This window comes from Equus przewalskii, chromosome 17 (assembly GCF_037783145.1).
Source record: "Equus przewalskii isolate Varuska chromosome 17, EquPr2, whole genome shotgun sequence".
NCBI lineage: Eukaryota > Metazoa > Chordata > Mammalia > Perissodactyla > Equidae > Equus > Equus przewalskii.
In genome coordinates, this window is record NC_091847.1 from 79,245,680 (window position 1) to 79,267,189 (window position 21,510).

The 21,510-nt window shown below is 51.8% G+C and overlaps 1 protein-coding gene across 4 annotated transcripts in view; it reads left to right on the forward strand.

Annotated features, from left to right (window-relative positions):
* The window catches only part of NRP2 (neuropilin 2), a 112,763-nt gene that overhangs the window by 27,273 nt on the left and 63,980 nt on the right, over window positions 1–21,510 (forward strand). For all 4 annotated transcript variants that reach the window (XM_070580865.1, XM_070580866.1, XM_070580867.1 and 1 more), the window contains exons 3-7: window positions 5,072–5,253; window positions 10,772–11,002; window positions 12,335–12,490; window positions 14,145–14,314; window positions 16,204–16,359. In XM_070580865.1, coding sequence (XP_070436966.1) covers window positions 5,072–5,253; window positions 10,772–11,002; window positions 12,335–12,490; window positions 14,145–14,314; window positions 16,204–16,359 — 895 coding nt within the window. The remainder of the gene's footprint in view (window positions 1–5,071; window positions 5,254–10,771; window positions 11,003–12,334; window positions 12,491–14,144; window positions 14,315–16,203; window positions 16,360–21,510) is intronic.

Here is a 21,510-nt window from a genome sequence, read left to right on the forward strand (position 1 = left end):
CCCTTGGAAGGCCTCTTCGCAGAACACATCTTCTCACCGTGTCACGCTGGCCTCAATTCCTCGCCCATTTATTCACTCAACACAAAAAGTAGGGAGCCCTCCCGTGTGCCAGGTACCAGGCACGTGTCAAACTCAGCAGTGAGAGTGAGGTCCTTGCCCTCAGCGTGCTTGCTGTCTAGTGCAGGACACAGATTCTAAACAAATAGAGTATTGATGATACCTTTACAGGTTACGATAACAGCTGTAAAGGCAATAAGAGGGGGGCGAGGGAGAGGTAGGGGCACGCCATCTGAAATAGGGAGGTCAGGGCAGGCTTCTCTGAGGAGGCGACATTTTCCCTTAGAAGAATGAGAAGGTACCAGCCACAGAAAAAGCTAGCAAAGATGTTGCAGGCACAGGGAAGAGCATGTGCAAAGGCCCGGGGGCTGGAAAGAGCCTGCCATGTACAAAAGATGATGTCTTAAACATTTCATGGGACAAGCAGCATGAAGAGAGGCAGTGCCTGCCTGGCAGAGGTGATGCCTCTGGGACGTGGGTGGACACAGGTGCTCTCATGTGTAGACCTAAATCCCATAGAAGGGGTGTCGCATCCTTCCTCAGAGTACCCAGGTGCTCTCCCTCCGCTGCAGAAATCCCTTCCTGGGCAGCTCTGGTGGCATCAGAGGGTGGACCTTGGAAGGGGCTGGGCGTCCTGCCCTGTGAGAGGGCCCAGGGGCGGATCTCCCTGCCCTGCCTCTGGTGGCCTGCTGGGAAGCGGCAAACGAGGGTGGCGTTGTGGGAAGTGGAAGGCCTCTTTTCATGTTCTCCTGGTGATGAGAGGAAGAGATGAGACTGTGGCTTTTTCATCTCTCTCCCGTGGACTCTTAAAATTAATTCCACCATCAAGATTCCCACGCCCCAAGTGTGGGTTTGGGGAGAGAAATTAAGACTTTGAAGTCGAGAAAGAAAGCAGAGAAAGCGTTCTCCAGACAAATGCTCCACATGCAGATGTCGGAATCTGTGAGGGGAAAGTGAAAGGCTTCTGGGAGCCATTTCAGGGAGAAAAAGAGCTGGAGTAGAGATGGCTCCTCGGCTTAGGAAAGGAAAGACAATCATAAAAGTTAGCGTTAAAGCTTTGGGAGGAATTTTTTCATTTTAGGGAGATTATGAATAATGAAATGCAAACACAGTGGCTAATGTGTCTGTTAGCTGGTTTCTGTTTCCTTCCGGAAGATGAGGACCGTGCTCCAGGGGCACAGCTTTGCAGGTCACCCTGCTGGACTGCCGTGGTGGGGGGACACTGAGTCTGTACCCAGATTCCTCTACGGAACAAACACGCCGTCGTAGTTGCTGGATGCAAAGCCATATTTATTCCAAGGCCACAAACGTCCTAAGCCTCTGTGAGCGCCTTCACAAACGAACCTCGCAACACTGAAATTTCGGAGATTTACTGCAGCTGTAGCAAATCCCTAATAATAAGAAATTTCCCCAAATGAGCCAGTCCCGCAGGAGGTAAATGAGACATTCTGTGTGAAGTCAGCATGTCATTCGGAGTGTGCCCTTTATGCAAAGAGCCTGCGCCAAGAGCTGGTGGTGAGCTGGGGCTGGTCTGCAGGGCAGAGTCCAGACCCTGGAGCGAAGGGGGAGTTTAGTGACCAAACTGTAGCCCTGGGCTGCTTTCCCCTGGAGCGAACCTGATAGGAAAGACCAGTTTTTCTAAGAGGTTCAAGTAAGGGCTGATATTTGCCTCACAAAAGGAGTCACCAGGGGGTCCTTGAATAACAAGCTCAGAAAGAAAATTTATAAAACGATTGATTTATCTGACCCCTTTTCCAAAATGCATCCCTCCACTATATGTGTCTGTAGGAATGTGAGGATGGATTTAGTAGCTGGCTGCATTACCAAAAGGGATTTGGTGGTATATCCGTGGGGTAAACTCAGGCAAATTCATGGCTGTGGCGTTGTCTGGGGAGCCCTGCCTCCTCGCTGAGTCTGCTGATCCCCTACGTTAGTCCATGGGTGATGAGGCCCCCAGATGGAACCCTCCACCTCTGAGGACCCAGCCGGGGGAGGCCAGGGCCTCTCATTATCCTTCCAAGAGAAATTGGCAACGCAAAAACTGGAGCTATCTGGTGGCCTTAAAAAAATTTTTTTAAATATTTATTGAGAGTGGGCCACGTCCCCAGCTCTATTTCAGGTGCTCTGACATGCCGTGTGTCACTTAGTCCTCCTGTGATCCCGTGAATGGATGGTGATGGTGATGAGGAGGTTTACTTTTTCACCTGCTACATTATGAGAGCTGGGTTATTTTTTTAGCTTTTCTACTTTGAAAAAATTCTTAATGAAAGCAGCTTTATCTTGTATACTTGTGGCTTATTAAAGAAATTCAGGCTCATCGTAAACAATTCAGAAATAAAAGAGAACACAGAAGAAAGTAAAAATTACTAATTATCTCACCACCCATACATCTCACCACTGTTAATTTTTTTAGAATATAGTCTTTCAGGCTTTTTTCTGTATGTATATGCAAGGAAATATATATATTTTACAACATACTTTTTTAAAAAATCTACTTTTTTTCACCCTAACACTATATGATGGACATTTTTCCATAAACACAAAAAACCCAGACCTACAGCCGTATTTACTATAGCAGCAGAGTGCTCCACTTTATACATACACCAAAATGGATTTGCTCACCCTCTGTTGCTGGACGTTTAGACAGGATCCTGTTTACAAACAAAGCATCTTTTCACTTTTCATGTACTTTTTGTGTATACATGCACATAGATGCATATACGTCTTTGCACAATTTTCTGATTATTTTCTTAGGAAAATTCCTAGCAGTGGGATTGCAGGATTAAAGGGCAGGAACATATTCACTTTTGTCACCTTGTTGCCAAGATGTCCTCCAAAATGTGCGAACAGATGCACACTCCCGCTCTGTGGCGCCTCTGCTCGCTTGCTGGCTCTCAGAAAGTCGCTCTGCTCTACGGTTCAACCTCTTCGCCTCTGACATGGGTGTGAGATTGCAACAAATCACGGTTAACGTTTGTTATGACTCACTAACTGCCAGGCTGTGTACTGACACTTTCTAAAGATTATGTTGGTCATTTGAATTTCACAAGAACCCTGGGAGAAATATTCTGATCTCCCTATTTTACTTTTATTTTCCTCATTTCTGAGGCCCGGAAAGGTTGAGTAACTTGCCTGAGGGCTCCCAGCTATTAAGGCTGAGCTGGGATCCAAATCCTGCTATACCTGTGTCCAGGACTGGGGGACGCTCTCCCCGGGGCCGTGCGCCGGCTGCTCCAGGAGAGCTCCAGGAAGTGTCTGCTTAGAGAACGAAGCCGATGCTGCTCCTCGACCATGTCACATGTGGTGGGTCTGGTGTCACCATTACTCAGCTGAGCGTGACTGTCCAGTGGTGCCTACCTCGGTGTGGAAATAGCAAGAGGGGTTTTCCAGAAGGTCTGGGGAATTTCCTCTTAGAACAAACTGTCTTTTCACTTTTGTTTTCGAAGGGAGGAGGCACATTTTCAAAGTCAGCCCCATCTCCCACAGGGACGTCACAGACCTAAACAGATTCCCCACTGCCCTTCTCCTCTGGGGCCCTCTCTCCAGAGCTCCTGGGGGCGGGCCCGGCCATCTCTTGTCCAGATGCTAAGCAGCGTCTGCCATTCTTTCCACTGCAGGATTCCAGCCCTCTGGGGTCTAACAATGAACTAATGCTGGTCCACGCATACTTCCTCGCAGGTCTGTTCATTTGGAAGGAGCTGAGCAATCTGAAATGTGGCTCCTGAGGGCTGCATTGAGGCCTCAGGCCTCCGGCTCAGCTCAGACAAGCCCCTTCTGCAGGCAGACCTCCCACAGACCCCATGTGTGGCAGGAGCCAGCAGGCACATCTCAGAGAGGGTGGTGTCTCCAGCCCTTCTCTCCACGTAAAAGAGATTTCTTAAGCTGTCTTAACAGGTTGATGCAAAATGAGTAAACAGGGTGGGAGAGGAAGAGGGCTGGTTTTCAGTACGTGGTGCACTGGCCAGTGATTTGAAGGGAGCTGGTGGGGAAGGAGAGTCCCACCTCAGCAGTTGTGAGGGGACTGTTCGCTGGGAGCCCAGAAGTACGGCCCAGAGAAGACCAGAGCACAGCCCAAGGCCGACATGCGTCCGCGCAGATACAATGGCCCAGTGTGCGCACCATCCATGAGCAGAGCCCAGGACATCTTTGAGGTGTCTTCCCCACCCCAGGCTGTTTGACTCTGAAATGAGCTCAGGCCTTGGCCTGGGGAGGGCGGCGGCTGGCTCTGCCTTTGCTGAGGCGGATGGCTATGTGCTCACAGACGCTGGGTCCCTGGGGAGCCCCCTGCTTTTGGAGGTGGTTTTATTGCCTTATCTAATCTGATGCTGACTCCTTTTAAAAACGTGTTGTTGACTAGACACTGCTGATGGGAACCTGGCAGAGTCATCTCGGGGAGGGAGGTGGCTCGTGGATGGGGAGTTATCATCATTAACAATTAAAGAGAAGAGAAGAGGGGACAGCCCGTGAGAAAAAGGGAACGGGGGCGGGGCAGGAGAAGAAACAACCATCTCTGAAACACTCCGGGTGTGCCTGGCTCGGGCCGAGCACCTCGCGTTTATTTTTTCATTCCATCTCCATCCTAACCCTCTGAAGTGGATATTTTTATCCTCATCTTACAGACAAAGAAATTGATGCTCAAAGAGGTTGGGTAAGAAGAAAAGACTAGGATTCAGAGAGATCATAGTGGAAATACAAATGGTGCTACCGAAGGAAGAAAAAAAATGTTTGTTTTGAGATACTTGATGGAATGATACTACTGCTTTTATGTGGGCAAGAGATAAGGTCTTAAATTCTGTCCCCTCACTGAGGGGACATTCGCTCTGTAGCTTTAATGAAGCAACGCAACCTCCCACATCTGTTTGTCGGTCCACACGCTGGTGGCGCCTTTGTGTATCAACCTGAAACACCTGAGCATCTGTGAACCGGGGGAGAGCAGTGAGCCCATGTGAGAGAGCAGGCCTGCGCATCTCCTCACACCCACCTGTTCTCACCTGCCCTGTGTCCCCTCACCTAGGTATGACTTCATCGAGATTCGGGATGGGGACAGTGAGTCTGCAGACCTCCTGGGGAAACACTGCGGGAACATCGCACCCCCCACCATCATCTCCTCGGGCTCCGTGCTGTACATCAAGTTCACCTCTGACTACGCCCGGCAGGGGGCAGGCTTCTCCCTGCGCTATGAGATCTTCAAGACAGGTGGGTGCGGGCCTCTCAGAGAAGGGGGACGGGGCTGTCTGTGTCTGGCCGTGGGCACGGTGTGGGATGCTTACGTGCTCATGGCTGGGGCCCAGGGGGTGGAGACGGGTGGAAGGGCTATAGTGTTACGCAGCGCGAGCAAGTTGACGGAGAGAAGAGAGGTTCCAGGTGGACCTGGAGACGCCCAGGAGGAGCAGCCGGTGGAGGCATCACCCGCCTGGAGAAGGCGAGCGCAGGGTCGGTGCTGGGTGCCCCGCCGACAGAGGGCGTCATTTGTGGCACTGAAAGAGGAGGGTCACCAATTATACAGAAAACACTTTGGAAAGAATTGATGTTTGTATGTTTTTAAAAATCATGGTAATCTTCCTGGAAAAAAGCAGAACTTGGATGAACTTCCTCCCATGGGTGAGTGCTGCCTTTACAATATTTGGAGTTACTTGGGGCAGAAGGATGCTTGTCTTCTCCGTTTTCAGAGTCCAAAGATCTTACTGTGACCCCCCAAGTGGGATCACACCGTAGATTTTAGATTCAGATCTGGCTCCTAGAGATTCCCCTCGCTGGATCCATTTGACCACCTCTACCCACTGAACCCCACTTCCCAAATGCCGATGAAGCTGACCCCTGAAAACAGCCAAAAAAGACAGCACCAGAAGAGGCAGTGAGCCCTGCCCTTGGACCAGTCACTCTCTGCTCTTGGCTGGGGCCCCTTGGGTGCCTGCAGGCCCTGAGAAGATGTGCTGGGGCTCACTTCCATAGCTGGGTGGAGCCAGCTTTTGTTCATAAGACGTGGTTCAGCGTCCACACTTGAGCACTCCAAGCAGCCCGCCATTCCCGCAGCATCTTGAGGCTAAGTGACACTTAACCGCAGTTCACCCGTTCCCCACCCCATCCACAAGTGTGTCGTCTCTCCAAGCTCGAGGGTGGAGGCTGGTAAAGGGGAGGCTGTCAGCCTTGTCATCGAGAGGCCCAAGTCCGCGCCTGCTGAGTTCAGTGTGAGGGGAACTATTCATATCTGTTTTCCTTTTTCGCTGAACAATTCTAGAGAGGAAGTGGTAGCTGCTGAAAGCACTTTTTATATCCACTCTGTCTAAATATTTGTCAGATTTGTCTGCCTGAGAACAAGAACGGAGAATCCAGTGAAGGGGTGGGGCCTGTGTCGAGCCAGGGTGGGAGCCCGGACCGTCTCAGGCAGGAGTCCGCCGCAGGCCACCAAGCTCCTGCCACCGTGAGGGCACCGGGACTGCCGATCTGTGTGTCCAGCGGCTGGGCGGGTGTGAGGCTCCCGAATAGCCTGGCCCGCATTCCCTTGAGTCCTGCACAAGATTCAGATCAGTGGGCGTGAGCAGCACGTGGAACACTCCTCATACCATCCTCTGCTGGGGAGCAGTGGGAAGAGAGAAGAGAGAGAGAGAGAAAACGGGCGCCTGCCCTCTTCCAGTGGAGAGATGGATGTGCAAACCCTCAGCACACAGCAGACGCCCGGAGGTGTTGTTGGATGGATATGGAAATAGAGGTGTGCATGGAGGTGGAACGAGAAAGGGTAGGACTGACATGCTGCCATTGTGAAAATGAGGGCGCTGTCCACGCCTGGCATGTGGGGACCTGGGATATCAGCTGGGGAGTAAGGTCCCAGTGCAAGGCTGTCCCTCAGCTCCCCCATGCTGACCAGAAAAGGAAAACAGCTCTACCCCAGGCCTCCCAGGGGCCTACCACGGAGTCAGAGCGGGACAGTTAAAGCTCTGCTCGGATTCTCACCTCCCAGCTTCGTGTTTCATGAAGGATGATGCACCTTCTCCAGAAAGCCCGAGAAAAGGTGAATGTTGACTGTATCTGTCACACAGGTCTGAAGGGGCAATATTAAAAGCCAGAACGCACAAGAGGGCGTGCTGAGTCAGCACTGCTGTTTGGGGATGGCTGAAGCAGCCTCTCGAGTGAGGTGGCGAGGCTGCCCACCGCCTGGACAACCTGCCAGCCAAGGCAGGTGGCGTGAGCATGGCGAAGTGGGCAGTGCACTTCAAGGATGGGAGACAGAGGTTACTGCAGCGAAAGCTGGCCCACCGCTGACAGCCGCGCTTCCATCTGTGAGAAAGAGGGGAGCGCCCAGCGCCTTCTCAGGCTCACCCTCCTGCCAGCATGCCCGCTGAAAGGGCAGCTTTCGCAGGAAAGTCACCTATATAAAACATGTCTGCATGCTGGTGTGAGATCCAAAGCTGGGAAGTTTAGGAAGATGAGTGTTCTTCCAGGTGCCGTGTCTGGCACCCACGTTCCCACTGCTGGGTCCTGAGAGAGAATGCGCAGAGTTCACGTCACGCACAGAACGTGAACGAAATGCATGGGCATGCTGAGGGAATGCAGGAAACTCAGCTGTTTGCTGGTCAGACTCACCAAGGGAAAGAAGGAGGAGCTGCAAACACAGATACACAAGCAACGGGGGTGGAGGGTTCTGGAAGCCCTCGACAGTGCATTGCCCTGGCCAGAACCAAAATGACAGACAGAAACCCACCATTCGGGACAGTCTGGCGAGTGGCCGGGGTGGGAGGTTCCTGTTTGCCCTGAATGAAGTGGTGTATAAAAGAGTCTGTGTAGACCAGACTGTGCACACATGAAAGTTAACCAAAGCAACTCGTAGGCTTAAATGACCTCAAACCACCAAACCCTGAGCGGAGCAGAGAAAGCAATTTTAAAATAACTTAAACGCTGGAAACTGAATTACTGGAAAATGTGGGTTTGTTTGTTAGTTTGTTTTCTGAGGCTCTTTTGACCAAAGTTCAAGATCAAGTTTTCTTTCCTGGTGCCTGGTGACATTTTGGAAACTGAGCTCTCTGGGGTCATCACAGAGAAGGCCTGGGGTGCCCCTGCTCCCCCTCCTGAAGTGAAGGACTGAGTCCGCCTCTTGTGGTCAGGCCAAGCTCAGCTCTGGATCAATCCGCCCTGTTTTAGCTTCAGATGTGCCGATTCTTCTGCCTCCGGCTCGTTGTGAGACTCAGAGTGGATAAACGCAGAGTGGGCATTTCTCGTGGCAAGTCCTTTGTGTGAAATCATCCTGTGCAGCTGACGTCCCCGGCTTCTGTGGACAATCTTAGCACTGAGTGAACTGGAGTATTTGTTGACTATTTTTTTAACCTTAAATCCTTTTAAGACATTGCAGAAAAGGATCTTGGATTAAGCAGATATCTGCAAGACTCACCTTTTATCCCAGGGATGGTCACCCTTTTCTGAGATCTCTTCTCTACATTTGCTGTTCAGCTGCCTGCTTCCTGATGCTTTGTCGTCCAGACAGTGGGATGGCACAATTACAGACGAATGCACGATTGTAACAGACAGGTTTGAATTTTCTGCATAAAAAGGATAAAACTATTTTTCTACCTCATTCAAAATAAGCCAGAGGATATACCCGTGTATAGCCACATGTCAGAGATAGAGACACACTTTTTTTTTTTCCTTAAGGACGTCGCGTTGACAGATTCTCTCCAGTCAAATGCAGGACGTCAGGGAAATGGTGGGCACTTGAGAATCTCACATTCTCCACGCCTCCCTTGGGCTTACCAGGTGTCCATTGTGGGGAGTACCTGTCCCCCGTGGATAGCAGGGACCAAGAAAGGTCCACCGTCATTCCCAGCACCCAGGGGGGTAGGGACCCCCTGCCTTGGAAGGGAAGGACAACAGAGCAAACTCGAGGAGGGGTGTCAGGATGCCTCTTCCTGCTTGGAAGCCAGTTGTGGAGAGAGAGTTAATTTCTTCTGGCAAAGTGGCCCACATGAAGAAGGCTGACCTTTTCAAAATTCCTTTCGGCCCCCTGAAGACCAGCCAGCTGGCTTGGCTTTGCCAAGCTGCCTCATCCTGGACCATTGAGGAGGCCCACGGGAGCTGGGGGCCCGATGGTAAACAACCTGGGGGGAAGCCGTCCCACTCATCTCTTGGGGCCTGGCTGCCCCCTAGCCCTGCCCCTGCGTGATGGAGCACAGAGCCTCTGAGATGTGATGCTTAGAGAGCCCCCGAGGAGTCCTGAAAAGGCTGGGTTTTGCCCAGGTGTCCTGGTTCCCCACCCCGCCAAGACACAGCTCAGGGCAGAGGGGTGGAGGTGACGGATAGGTGAGTTGGCACGTTGGAATTTCCTGTCTGATGCTACAGAAAGTTGTAGTGCCCCTCCCCCGCTGATTTGCATGGCACCTTGTCCAAGTCAGACATTTGTGCTTTCCAGAAAGCCTTTGTCAATAAAGAGACTCAGGAGGAGCCTGCTGTAGGAGCCTCCTCGGATGAAGACTTCGCTGCGGGCTAAGATCAGCGTATCGACATCACATAGTTATTTTCAGCGGGATCCCCAGAGGACACTTCCTGCCAGTAAACACCTGGTTTATTGAGTATTTCTGTGTTTTTTCTTCATGCTTAGAGTGCCCATTATTCTCCTCATAAATCCTGCTACTTTTTTAAATTTTAAAATCAGAACGTAGCGAAATCGATTCTGATTGTCCAGCATTCACATTCAGTCTGTCACCTCACGTCACCGCTTGCGCTGGGCATCTCCGTGGGCCCGCGGTCTGGGCTGCAGGGTCCTGGGACCGTCCCGGGGCCTGGCCTGGCTAATGGTGGCAGGGTGACAGCCCACGAGGGCCCTGTTAATGTGCCTCCACCTGGAGGCGTTGGGAGAGATGATGGCTATAATCCTCTTAGGAGCTCCCGCCCCACTCCAATCCTGCATCAGGATGTGAATGTGTGCGGCATTTAATAAGGACGAGGCCATGAGTCCCAAGACAGCAGGCACAAGGGCTTGGGAGAGAAACCAGGCCATCCCCACCACAAAGCAGCCAGAAGCCTTCCAAATGCCGGGCCACTGCCGCATTTTTCCAAACTTGCTGCTGGAGCAGCCTTTACCATCCCCGATGCCCTGCTGTGATCCACCGGCTACAAACGTCGATTGTTAATTGTCTGGCCGCTACAGAGCAGCTCGTTTTAATGTAGTCATGCCATGAATGAGACCCGAGCTCCCCTTTGCCCCTCCCCTGAGGCACCTTGGATCTTGGAGGGAGAAGGGGCACTCAGTTGGCTCGGGTACAATAGGGGCTAGTGTTGAGGTCAGCAATAAATAAGGGGAGACATTGTTTTCCCTGCTGGCAATCAGCAAGCCTTCCTTAGGGATTGAAATAACTTACATTCTGGAGCAAGCAGCTGAGTAATTGAGAAAGAAGACTCTGTTCCTCTGGTCAAGAGACTGGGTCTCCCCGTCTCTGCGTCTCACACACACGCTTCTTTCTCCCCGCGTCCCCGCCGTGCCTCCTCGCCGCTCTCCCCCCAGAGAGCAAGCCAGCTCGCCTCCCCGAGTCCCTCCAAAGACGGTCTGGCTCAAGGGCTTGAAACGTGGATGTGCAGTCTGTTGCTTCAAGGGCCACTCCAGTGGAAACAAAAACCTCAACGGGCTGGGGGATTTGGGCCCAAACATTTAAATAACCCATGCGACAGAGGCAGCAAAGAAAGGCCTCTTCTTCTTGCATAACGCTACCGTTCTCTTTTTTACATCCAGGCTCCGAAGACTGTTCCAAAAACTTCACAAGCCCCAACGGGACCATCGAGTCCCCTGGGTTTCCCGAGAAGTACCCGCACAACCTGGACTGCACCTTCACCATCCTGGCCAAACCCAAGGTGGAGATCGTCCTGCAGTTTCTGACCTTTGACCTGGAGCATGACCCTCTGCAGGTGGGAGAGGGAGACTGCAAATACGACTGGCTGGACATCTGGGACGGCATCCCACATGGTGAGTGACGTGGCCGCGCGAGTCCTCCTCGGGAGCCTCGCCTTTGCCTGCTGATGGCTTTAGTAACAATAAAAAGCACACAGCAACTTCAGGGCCCCTTAGGGTCCAGCTGTGACCCATGATGGCTTCCTCTCCTTATCCTTCTCCAGGACGATTTCAGAGAAATGGTAGAAGGGCGGTTTCCTTTCTGGGAGATCTTTCTTTGGAGAAGGACAGCAGGAGGTGGAGGACACACCTGGAGGAGGAGGAGAAACCTATAGCTAACGTTCTTTCCGGCCCCAGCAGTCAGGATTTCCACAGAAAGTGACTCATGGGGGCCGGCCCTGTGGCCAAGTGGTTAAGTTTGCGCACTCCACTTTGGCAGCCCGGGGTTTGCCTGGTTCGGATCTCGGGTGCAGACAGGGCACTGCTCATCAGGCCATGCTGAGGCAGCATCCCACATAGCACAACCAGAAGGACCCACAACTAGAATATACAACTATGTACTGGGGGGCTTTAGGGAGAAGAAGAAGAAGGAAAAAAAAAAACAAAGTTGGCAACAGATGTTAGCTCAGGTGCCAATCTTTGGGGAAAAAAAAAAAAGAAAGAAAGTGACTCAGTGGCCACCCTCTAGGCCCAAATAGGACTCCAGAGCCAGACTGACTAGATTTGACTCCTGGCTCTGCTGTTAGCAGCTCTGCAACCTTGGGCAAGTTACTTAACCTATCTGTGTCTCATCAGTATAAATAAGCTGCTGTCATCATCTTCATGATTACTATAATTTTATTATTAATGCAGTTGTAGATGTCAAAAAGGCCCATCACCCAAGGCCACGAGGAGCCTGCACTGCTCAGGTGGAGACCAGCACTGGTCTTGGGTGTGGTCAGTGTCAGCGAGGACGCCAGTCTCGCACTTTGTCATCATTCTAACTGTTTTGCTCTGTAAGGGAGACTGGATGGCTAAACAATTTCATTTCCTGAGAAAAGCATGAGACTGTGTCGGAAAACGTGGGTTTGCATCCCAGCTCTGCTGTTGCCTAGCTGTGTGAACAGGCAAAAGACCTTTCGGAACCTCCATTTCTTCTTCTGTTGAACAGGCATCGTAACGAGGCTCTCCGGCCCATCTACCAGGGCCGTGAGAACAGAATGACGCTAGGTCAGTGAAAATACTTTTTGATGTGCAGGAGAAATATTAGACATTGCTCTTAGAACACATCTTTGCTTATTCTTTTATGCCGAGGCCTACAAGGTGATGCTCTGTTTAATGACATGCAGCTGTGGGGAGGGAGAGTATATTGAAAATGGAGTTTGGCATTTCTGTTTCTGTTGACCTCTCTTTGTCCTGCATGTCCAGTCGGCCCCCTGATTGGCAAGTACTGTGGGACCAAAACCCCCTCTGAACTCCGCTCGTCCACCGGGATCCTCTCTCTGACCTTCCACACGGACATGGCGGTGGCCAAGGATGGCTTCTCTGCACGGTACTACCTGGTCCACCAGGAGCCACTAGAGAGTGAGTTGGCGGGTTGGGAACCCCTGTCCTGTCCTCCGTCAGGGCTGTGAGGGTGCGCCGTGAAGAGAGGCTGGCGTCTGGGAGAGAAAGAGATGGATATACTGCAGAATTTGCAGTGGCGTCTGAGTTTGAGGAACGGGAGCTGTGTCCTCTTGCTAGGCAGGAATTAATGAAAATAAAACAAATGTCAATCTGGGTGCTCATTTCTGTAAAAGAAGTCTGTGTCCCACAAGTTAGTTCTTCCCAGGGAAAGTCAGAGGAGCATCTCCAGCCTCAGTGTGTTCCTCTATGAATGAACGGGAGGTGAGGCAGGATGTCAGTACAGGTCCCCACCTGGGCTAACAGTTTTTGAGTCTCTCCAAGCCTCAGTGCCATCATCACAAAACTGAGCAGTTTTAGACCTCTCTCTCTATATATATATTTTGACATTAAACATCTCTGGTCCTGGGTAGAGTTTCTTTCACTAGACGGGTCACTGCTTGGACTGTCACTTCATTCTTCCAATAAACACAGCCTTTGAGCTTCCACGTGGTGCCAGGCACCGTGCAAGGCAGTGGAAGTGTCGCCCTGCCCCCAGCTGTTGCGGAGCCTGCTGTCCAGGCATCCGTCTCTTGCCCTGAGCGACATCTTCAAATCAGCTTCTCTCGGACATGTGCTTCGAAAGTGCTGCCCCTTCCACTTAGAAACCCAAACAGTAACTCGAAGGACTAAAGAAACACTTTGAGGATGAGTGGAGCTGGGGACATCCTGCCATGGTTGTACACAGCTTACCACATGCGCACCTGCAACACGGCAGCCTCGCCTGCTGGAAAGTCGATGGCTTTTGTTTTGGGTTTTGCTTTTGTTTTTCCTTCAAAGAGCTCATGAAGATTGAGGGACAAGAAAGCAGTATTGCAAATTGCACCGAGTTCTGCAAACGGCTGGTGCAGTCACAGAGCTAAAGAATAGGTTTGAGACCTGAAAATGATTGCTGGTCCTGTCAGACACATGCACACACAAATATTGACCAGTGTCCATGGAATCCATGGGAAGGACAGCGATTAAACTGATGGCCCCAGGCCAGAGTAAGTGGCTCCTAGGTCCATTTTCCCAGACAGGTGGCACAGGGGAAGACAGAGTGACATGCGTGTGTTCATAGAGAGATCTCCCAAAGACAGGTATTTATTGCTTTATAATGTCTGTCTTCTGTGCCAGAACTCATGAGACAGTTGAGTGAAAGAAAGAAACAAAAGTGCCTCCTGGGTGTTTATTAATAAAGCAGGCTTCCCACGACGCAGCAGCCCACCCAAACTGCCACGAGTCCATCACCGCTTACCTGTGTTTCAGCCGTGGCGCATCTGGCACCTGTGAGCATCCGTAGCCCGCAGCACTGACAGTTCTTGTGCTTTAGATTGTTTTTTCAATTTCTATGATGATTCTTATTTATCCATAGCCTTATTTCTTTTAGGTCCAATTTAGTTTCTTTCAGACCCAGAGGGGTTGTCAAGCTCTGTGATGTGGCGTAGTTGTTTTAGAAATGTGAGTGTATAATGAGGTCTTTAAGATGAGAGCATGCCTGCAAGGACTTGTCCCTAGAAGGGAGCAGCGTTTTGGGAGTCCCAGGGGTTGGAGGTTGCAAGACCTGACTCTGCCCTTGACCGTCCCTGTTCCCCAGGCTTTCAGTGCAACGTCCCTCTGGGAATGGAGTCTGGCCGGATTGCTAATGAGCAGATCAGCGCCTCATCTACCTACTCTGACGGGAGGTGGACACCTCAACAAAGCCGGCTCCACGGTGATGACAATGGCTGGACACCCAACTTGGATTCCAGCAAGGAGTATCTCCAGGTACTTAGATGCCAGAGGGTGTGCGAGTGTGCATGTGGTGGTGGGCAAGGGGAGTAGGTCCCCGGCTAGAGGTGACAAAGGACACAGAGAAAATGAATACAGCATTCTTGAAAACTCCACTCACTCATCCATCAAAACAGATGTGTGTGCCAGGCACAAACAAACCGTGCGGACACCAGGCTAAGTGCTGGGATCAAATGGCCAGTAAGATGGACACGCCCATGCCCTTGTGAAGATTACCAGGCCTCAGAGAAGTTGTTTGGCTAGGATGCTGTTTGCCCTACCACTCTAGACATCCAAGGAGCAGCCCGTCGACAGACGCAGATCTTTCTCATTCTGGGCACAGGGAGGCACTGGAGACCGGAGGGCGTGTCCTAAAGGCAGGCTTGTTGCATTGCCAGCTGAGCATGACAGCTTCTCCTGATCTTTGCTATTTGGAGGGAGTCCTGCCAGGAAGGTTTTGCACACAGCACTCAGGAGAACACATGGGAACCTGTCACCCCGGGAATGAGATGCTAGTTGCCCAGATGCTCTGCAGCATCTTTTCAGACTGTCTGCTTTCCTTCGGAATGAGACTTGCCCCTCGTGGTGAGTAATCTTCCCTGGCTGCAGACTGGTCCAGTTCTCCTCCCCAGGGAAGAGCCAGCTGCTCGTTCCATGCTAGAGCAATGAGTGCTTTCATGACATACGGCAGACAGCCTGTGACCCAGGGACAGGCCTGTCCTCGCTCTGATGTGACATGGTGACCTCTGCTCTGAGAAAGAGGTTGCAGAGCCAACAAGAGGAAAGAGAGAAAGACCACTTAGAAACTTCCAGCAAGTCCACAGAGGTTCTAACAGCACAACTCTAAGGCCATTTGTCACTCTCTCCTCTGCCTCTTCAAAAATCCTTCTCATCCCAAGCTTCCAGGAAGTTCTCCTATATAATCAGCATTCCATTGATTATACTTGTTATTTTTGGTCTTAATCGTATACTGCCTCTTATTGCTGTCCACCTGTCTGTGATACACACATACAGCACTGCGTATTTCGTTTGAATGCTTAATAATGCTGAGCACAGACTCAGTAGCCAGTAAATGCCTGCTGAATCCAATTTTACCAGTGCGTGCTGGCTAAATTTGGATCAAATAGAGGTTGCCATTAAGAAACGCTGTGGCCAGCAGAGGAATGCCATCCAGCAATTTCCAAATGGGTTTGGTGTTGAGGGAGGGGAGGTGCCTCAGAGTGTCGCCACCCTCCCCATCGAGCAAAAGGTCAGGATGTGGTGCATAAGCCTAATTGCTTGGGCAGACTCTGCCTGCCCTTTGACCCCTTAGTGACCTGAGCAGCTAAATACACAATGGAGTGGGGGACTGAGGGGAGGGGAGACAGCCCCCGAGCTGAGACGTTTGCAACTAGGGCATCGTAAGTGAACTGGGTTGAGTTGGGCTGGGGTGGGGTGGCATGGAGTGGACTTAGCCACTGTTCTCTTAGAACAGCATCTGCTTTCGCTCTCCAAGGCAGGCCGCCATCTAGTAAGAAGGGGCTTGTTGGAAATGCCAGTGGTCTGCCCTGGGCAGAGCTGGCTCTTAGGTCTGGAAGGAGAGGGCTCCTTCCATGGAGGGAGCTCTAGACGTCAGTGCTCCTTTAAGATAAACTCAATGGTGTCCGTTCAGATTTGCAAAAAAGAGAAAAAAAAGAAAAATAATCGTCACACTTTCAAAGGTGTCTAATTTAGTGTTAAATAAGTTAAGTTTAACTGTCCAGTGGAATTGGACAGCTGATGCTGGTCAACAGTACGTTGAAGGAATCGCAGACATAAGGATTCCAGTGCGTCCTTTGAAAAGAAAGCGGGAGGCTGCCTGCGTGGGTTCAGAGTCCTGCCCCACCTTCCCTGCCTCTCTCCCTCAGGTGGACCTGCGCTTTCTGACCATGCTCACGGCCATTGCAACACAGGGAGCAGTTTCCAGGGAGACCCAGAATGGCTACTATGTCAAATCCTACAAGCTGGAAGTCAGCACTAATGGTGAAGACTGGATGGTGTACCGGCACGGCAAAAACCACAAGGTAAACCCACTTCCCCACCTCAAGGGAAGCCGGGATGGGGCGGCAAGGGTGGGACAGGGAGCTTCAAGGCGACCCCACATAGGGGAGGGGACTTGTTCCGTGAAGCTCACATAACTGGTGGAGGCACTGGAGATGCTGGCCCTGAAAATACTCCTTCTCATGCTGAAGTGGCTGGAAAGCCCCATTTCACCAACAGCCTGGCTGCTGTTGTGTCTTGCACAGCAGCGAGAGAGGGAGAGCAAGCTCGCACAGTGCTCTGACTGCAAATGAGGGAGAAAATGTGTTCCCGGTCTGCGTCCCCATCCAGGATTCATTGAGCATTTACGGCCCATGTCCCTTCCCCATGCTGGGTTAACAATCACGAAACCACATGTAGCTACAGTTCAGGAGTTACCGAGGTCTGGAAATGAAAGGGCACAGATCCTGAGAGAGAATCACAATGTCCCGAAGAAGAAAGAGGACAGTAAATAAAGGGGACTGATGCGGCCTCTCAGGGACAGATCTGAGCTGGCCACCAGGCTGGGCCGCCAAGCCTTGGATCCTCAAGGCTGGTGCCCTCCACATCTGTGGCTCCCGAGGCCACCGTGTGGGCGACGTGGGGCTTTTCTTGTTCATATGGATGGGTGTCCGGCACTCAGCTTTCTTAAGACACATGGCGTTTGGGGTGTGAACAGGCCTGCAGCTGGCATGGCGATGTCCGGGTGTCAGGGACGCTCAGCGTGTTGCGGGGCGGGGCTTGTTGCAAATGCTGGTGGTCTCCCCTGGGCAGGGGCTGACTCAGTCTAGAAGGAGAAGGCTCCTTCCCTGGAGGGAGCTGGGCACAGAGGGAAGGGTCTGTCCTCCTTGCTGCTTCAGTTCCACAGGCCCTGGTCTGTTGGGCTGGGAATTATCAAACTGGGACCCACGCAGCCAAACCTGGAGAGGCCAGAGACTTTTCCAGACGGTCTCCCCCACTCCTGCCACGGCCCCAGGCAGCTGGCTGTTGCTGGTGCAGCTGGGAAGCTTGGATCCAGAAAACCCTGAACTAGAATGTGGGCACTGTTTCACTTGGGAAACATGCGTTTTTTAGAGGAGTGGATTCTTTTTTTTAATTAAAATCACCATAGTAACATGGCACCATTCATCTGAAAATCATGACTTCCAGATATTACCAGGTATCTCACACATGCAAAATTCCCCGTTTCACAGAGAAAGACAGCGGCGCTCAGCCATCCAAAGACCTCCCACGCTGGCGTCTGGAGCCAGGCCTGGGCACTCACCGACTCCGCTGGTTTCAGGAGCCGCGCCCAGGATACCAGCCCGAGTCTGCCATGGTGCTGGGAGCGCAGAGGCCTGTCCCTGGCCCACCCCGTCTTTTCAGGCCTCTCTCCACCAACCCTTTTCAGTAACAGACAGGTGGAACCCAGCCGGGCAGCTGGATGGGGGACGCCTGGGGGAGGGGGAGGAGGCCCACCTGACCGCCTCCCGGGCCAGGCTCCCCGTCCAGGTTCCGTGACTAAGCAGCGCTGGCCAGAGGGATACTGTAGCATAAGCTGGTTTTAAAAGCACACAGCTGGACCGGGATGCTATTTAAAACGCCATTTGTAGGAAATCCGCTTTTGGAAATACCTTAGCACTGCACATTTTGATAGGATGCTGTCCTCCCTGGCTTTATCCTTGGTATTCATTCTTCAGGGGAGGTATTCCTGAGAACGGCACTGAGCTCTCCGGTCTCCCTGAGAATCATTCTTCTCAGCTTTTTCATATTGGCCACGTCATCCTCTCTCTCGCCTCCTCTTCTCTCCCTTGGCTAAATTTCTTTCCCCAGTAGCCAAGGGGTAATTTTGTTTTTCTTTTGTTGTTGTTGTTTGGTTTTTCAGTGACTCAGTCCTGCCCACTTAAAGGGTGCCGGGGCAGAGAAAAAGCTCTTCCCCTCCCCACGAGAGATTCATCCTCTTGGTACCCAGATTGGAAGCCTGCCTGTGGCGTTGCCCTGTCCCACGTTCCCTCGCCCTGCCATGGGCGTGACAGGCGTGACGGGCACGGCGGGCGTGGCGGGAGTGGCTCAGACCTGCCAGTCCTCCCCTCAGGGTGGTCTCTGCAGCTCCTTCTTTAGCAGACCTGTCTCCCGGATGTCTGTGTTCCGTGTGTAGACCCCTCACTGCTCATGGTGCCTCAGCACAGCTGTCTGGGCTGTTCAGGTTGGAAAAGTTGCGTGAACCGTGCCAAATAGATTTGTCAAGTCTGCTGCAGTTTGATTTGATGCCATGAACGGGAGGCGGGGCGAGGAGGGAGCTTGGGGGCCGTGGGGGGAGAGACGGGTGCTACCACTGAGTTTCTCTTTGTAGCCGCTGGATGGTGGGCACCATGCCAAACTCACTGGTGCTAGGTGGTAGGCTTGAAAGCAAGATTCAGACAGCAGGACCTGTGAGCAGAGCGGAGCAGAGGTGAAGGCAGCTGCCTGCTCTGCTCAGTGCTGCAGGGGGAGAGTTTGCAGGTGCAAACTACTCCACCGGGTATGAAGAGGGGATGGTGATGTTGGGGGCAGAAATGTGGCAACCTGATTTCAATTCCTTGGTCACTGTCAACACCAATGCAGTGCACCAAAGACCAAGGAATTGGAGATAAACAAGATTAATGAGCGCTCAAGGTGGTGGGGGATGGCTGTGCTCTTTCTTGCAAAATGCTGTTTACAGTTGTGAGCCAGGCTGGGCTGAGGCAAAGCCTGGGCCTGTGGGGAGCGACTTCTTTCTTGTAGCCAGGAAGCGAGTAAGACTAAGGAACTCTTTTCCCGCCTCCCTAGCCCATGAGCAGCCTCTTCTTAGTCTCTTTCCACCCAACAGGTAATGGTGAGGTCTCCTGTGAGGAAGCCATTTCACTGTGGCCGGGGGATTGCAAGCATCCTCGTCACAAAACTCAGCCCACTTAGACAGCCATATGTACAGCACACCTCAATCCTTATCCAATTCCACATGCTGTAAATACGGAACCTATGATTTTCCTATAGGGCGGGCCCTCCTTACCCGTATTTCTGGCGTAACCACAAGGCAGAGAGCTCTTCCGCCTGATGGAGCCCGTATCCAGCCTGTGTGCTCCCTTAGATTAGACAAATGGCTTCGCGTAAATTCCTTCAGAAACCACAAGCAGAAAACTGCTGCTTTGGGTTTCACCAGCTGAATTAATAACACCCCAAACACAGACACGAGTAGAAGATTCACGGATGTGTCGGTAATTATAGGCACAGTTATATGCACACAGACCAAGGGAGGAGCCGGGAGAAAGGTGGGAGGAGCTGGAAGGCAGGAGGCCTCGGCCAAGGTCCTCCTCAGCTCTGGGATGCTCGTCCCGCCTCTGCCCTGGAGGCGAGGAGACAGAGACCGGTGTCTGCACAGGGGGACAAGGCCCTTGTCCATATATGTCAAAGCAAAGGCCTGTCTTCCATCCTCCCCTTTTGGGAAACGTGGTGTCTCCCCTGTGACATGGCTGTGAGTACCCTGCTCCTCGTCACGGTGTCACTGGGCTGTTCTGATGCATTTGCAAGAAATTTGGGCTAAAAGAGAGAGTCTGTGCGGTGCTAAATGTATCCTAAAGGCCAGATTGAGGGTGAGAGGCTGAGGAGGCATGAGGTCAAGCTTGGGTCCAAGAGTTTCCAGCATTACGCTGTGCTGTGGCACAGAAATGCCCTAAGCTCATGGTATTAGTGTCATGATGTTATATTATCATATAGGGGCCCGGGGAACCCTCACATATTAGTGTAATGATGACTCCAAGGGGCCCACGGCACCAGCTTATTCCTTCAGAATTTAATAGTGTTTCAAAGACTGTGGATTGAAGCTCTCAAAGACAAGTAATCTACACCAGGGACACCGGGAACCATGGCTTCCCTATGGAAGCCACCTGGTCACCAGGCTCTCAACGATTCCATCCAGGCCATGCTCGTCGTCTTGCTTCCAGAGGGAAACTGGCGTCCTCGATATTCAGTCTAGGGGTCAAGCGGTGCTTTTTCCTGGAGAGGCTCCGTCAGCGTGGAGGCCTGAAGGCCAGTCGTGCCTGGGCAGTGTGGCTCGGAGCCCAGGCTTGCCAGGTGGAGTTTGGGCCCCGTCATGGAGTCCTGAGCGCAGAGAGTTGGAAGAAGTTGCTTTGCATTTGGTTTGGCCATATCTCTTCAAAACAGATAAACACTCCCCTTCAAAAATCCTCTGTCCTATATTTATTTTCTAAATTAAAACAGATCATTTTGAAAGCCATTTGGAAGCGTAAAACCCTCTCTGAAATTATGAGAGACTTGGGAGTTGAGAGAGTGGCGTCAGAAAACCAAGCCCTCAAATCTGCCGGACAACAGCACCACGTGGCATCTATTTCCAGATCTTCTGAGACGATGCACTGTGTGACCCTGGAAGTTTCTCCTAACCGCTCCGTGCCTCAGTGTTTCCGTCTGCCCAGATGGAGTGGTGCCACAGCCCCTGTTGGCAGAGCTCCTTGGGATCCGTGGATGGACGGCTCTCTGCCGATATAATTAATGTATTAGACCCACAAAGCTCTTCTTGAACAGAAGCAAGTTATCAATTTAAAAAGTAACAAGGCCCCATGGGATATTTATCTGCCTCTTTTAAAATCATAGGTCTGGAAGGGACCTGATAAGTCCTTAGACCTCTCCCTGCGTCTGATGGGCCTGCTCTGAAGCTGCCTCAGATAAACGGTGCCCCTCTTAGCTTCATTATTCTGTTAGGGAGGCAATTATTCCTCCAATTAATAATACTGAGTTTTCAGAAATTACCCTTTTTTTTAACCTCCTGGTGGATGACTGGCTCCCCCTTATCCCTTTTATTGTAGTAATTTTGTTTATTGTATATAAGATTAGGCCCATGACTCAAACCGTCAGCTGGTAATGGGCCTCAGACTCCAGAAGTCGTGGGTACGATTGCATCGTCTAACCGGGACTAGCCGCGCTCAGAGAGGGCCAGCGCCCTTTCCAAATTCAAGTGCCTCCGTCTGTCTGCCCCTCAGTTATAAGTGGGAGGAATCCAGGGCCCCAGGTAATTAGGTTTGTCCCTTATCCGCCCGCCGTGGGATGAGCTCAGACCATTCGCCTTTCCACCCAGGAAGCTCCAGAGAAGATTTCATTATACACGAGCTTGGAAGCTTTGCTCACTCGGGCTCCTGGGGCTGGCT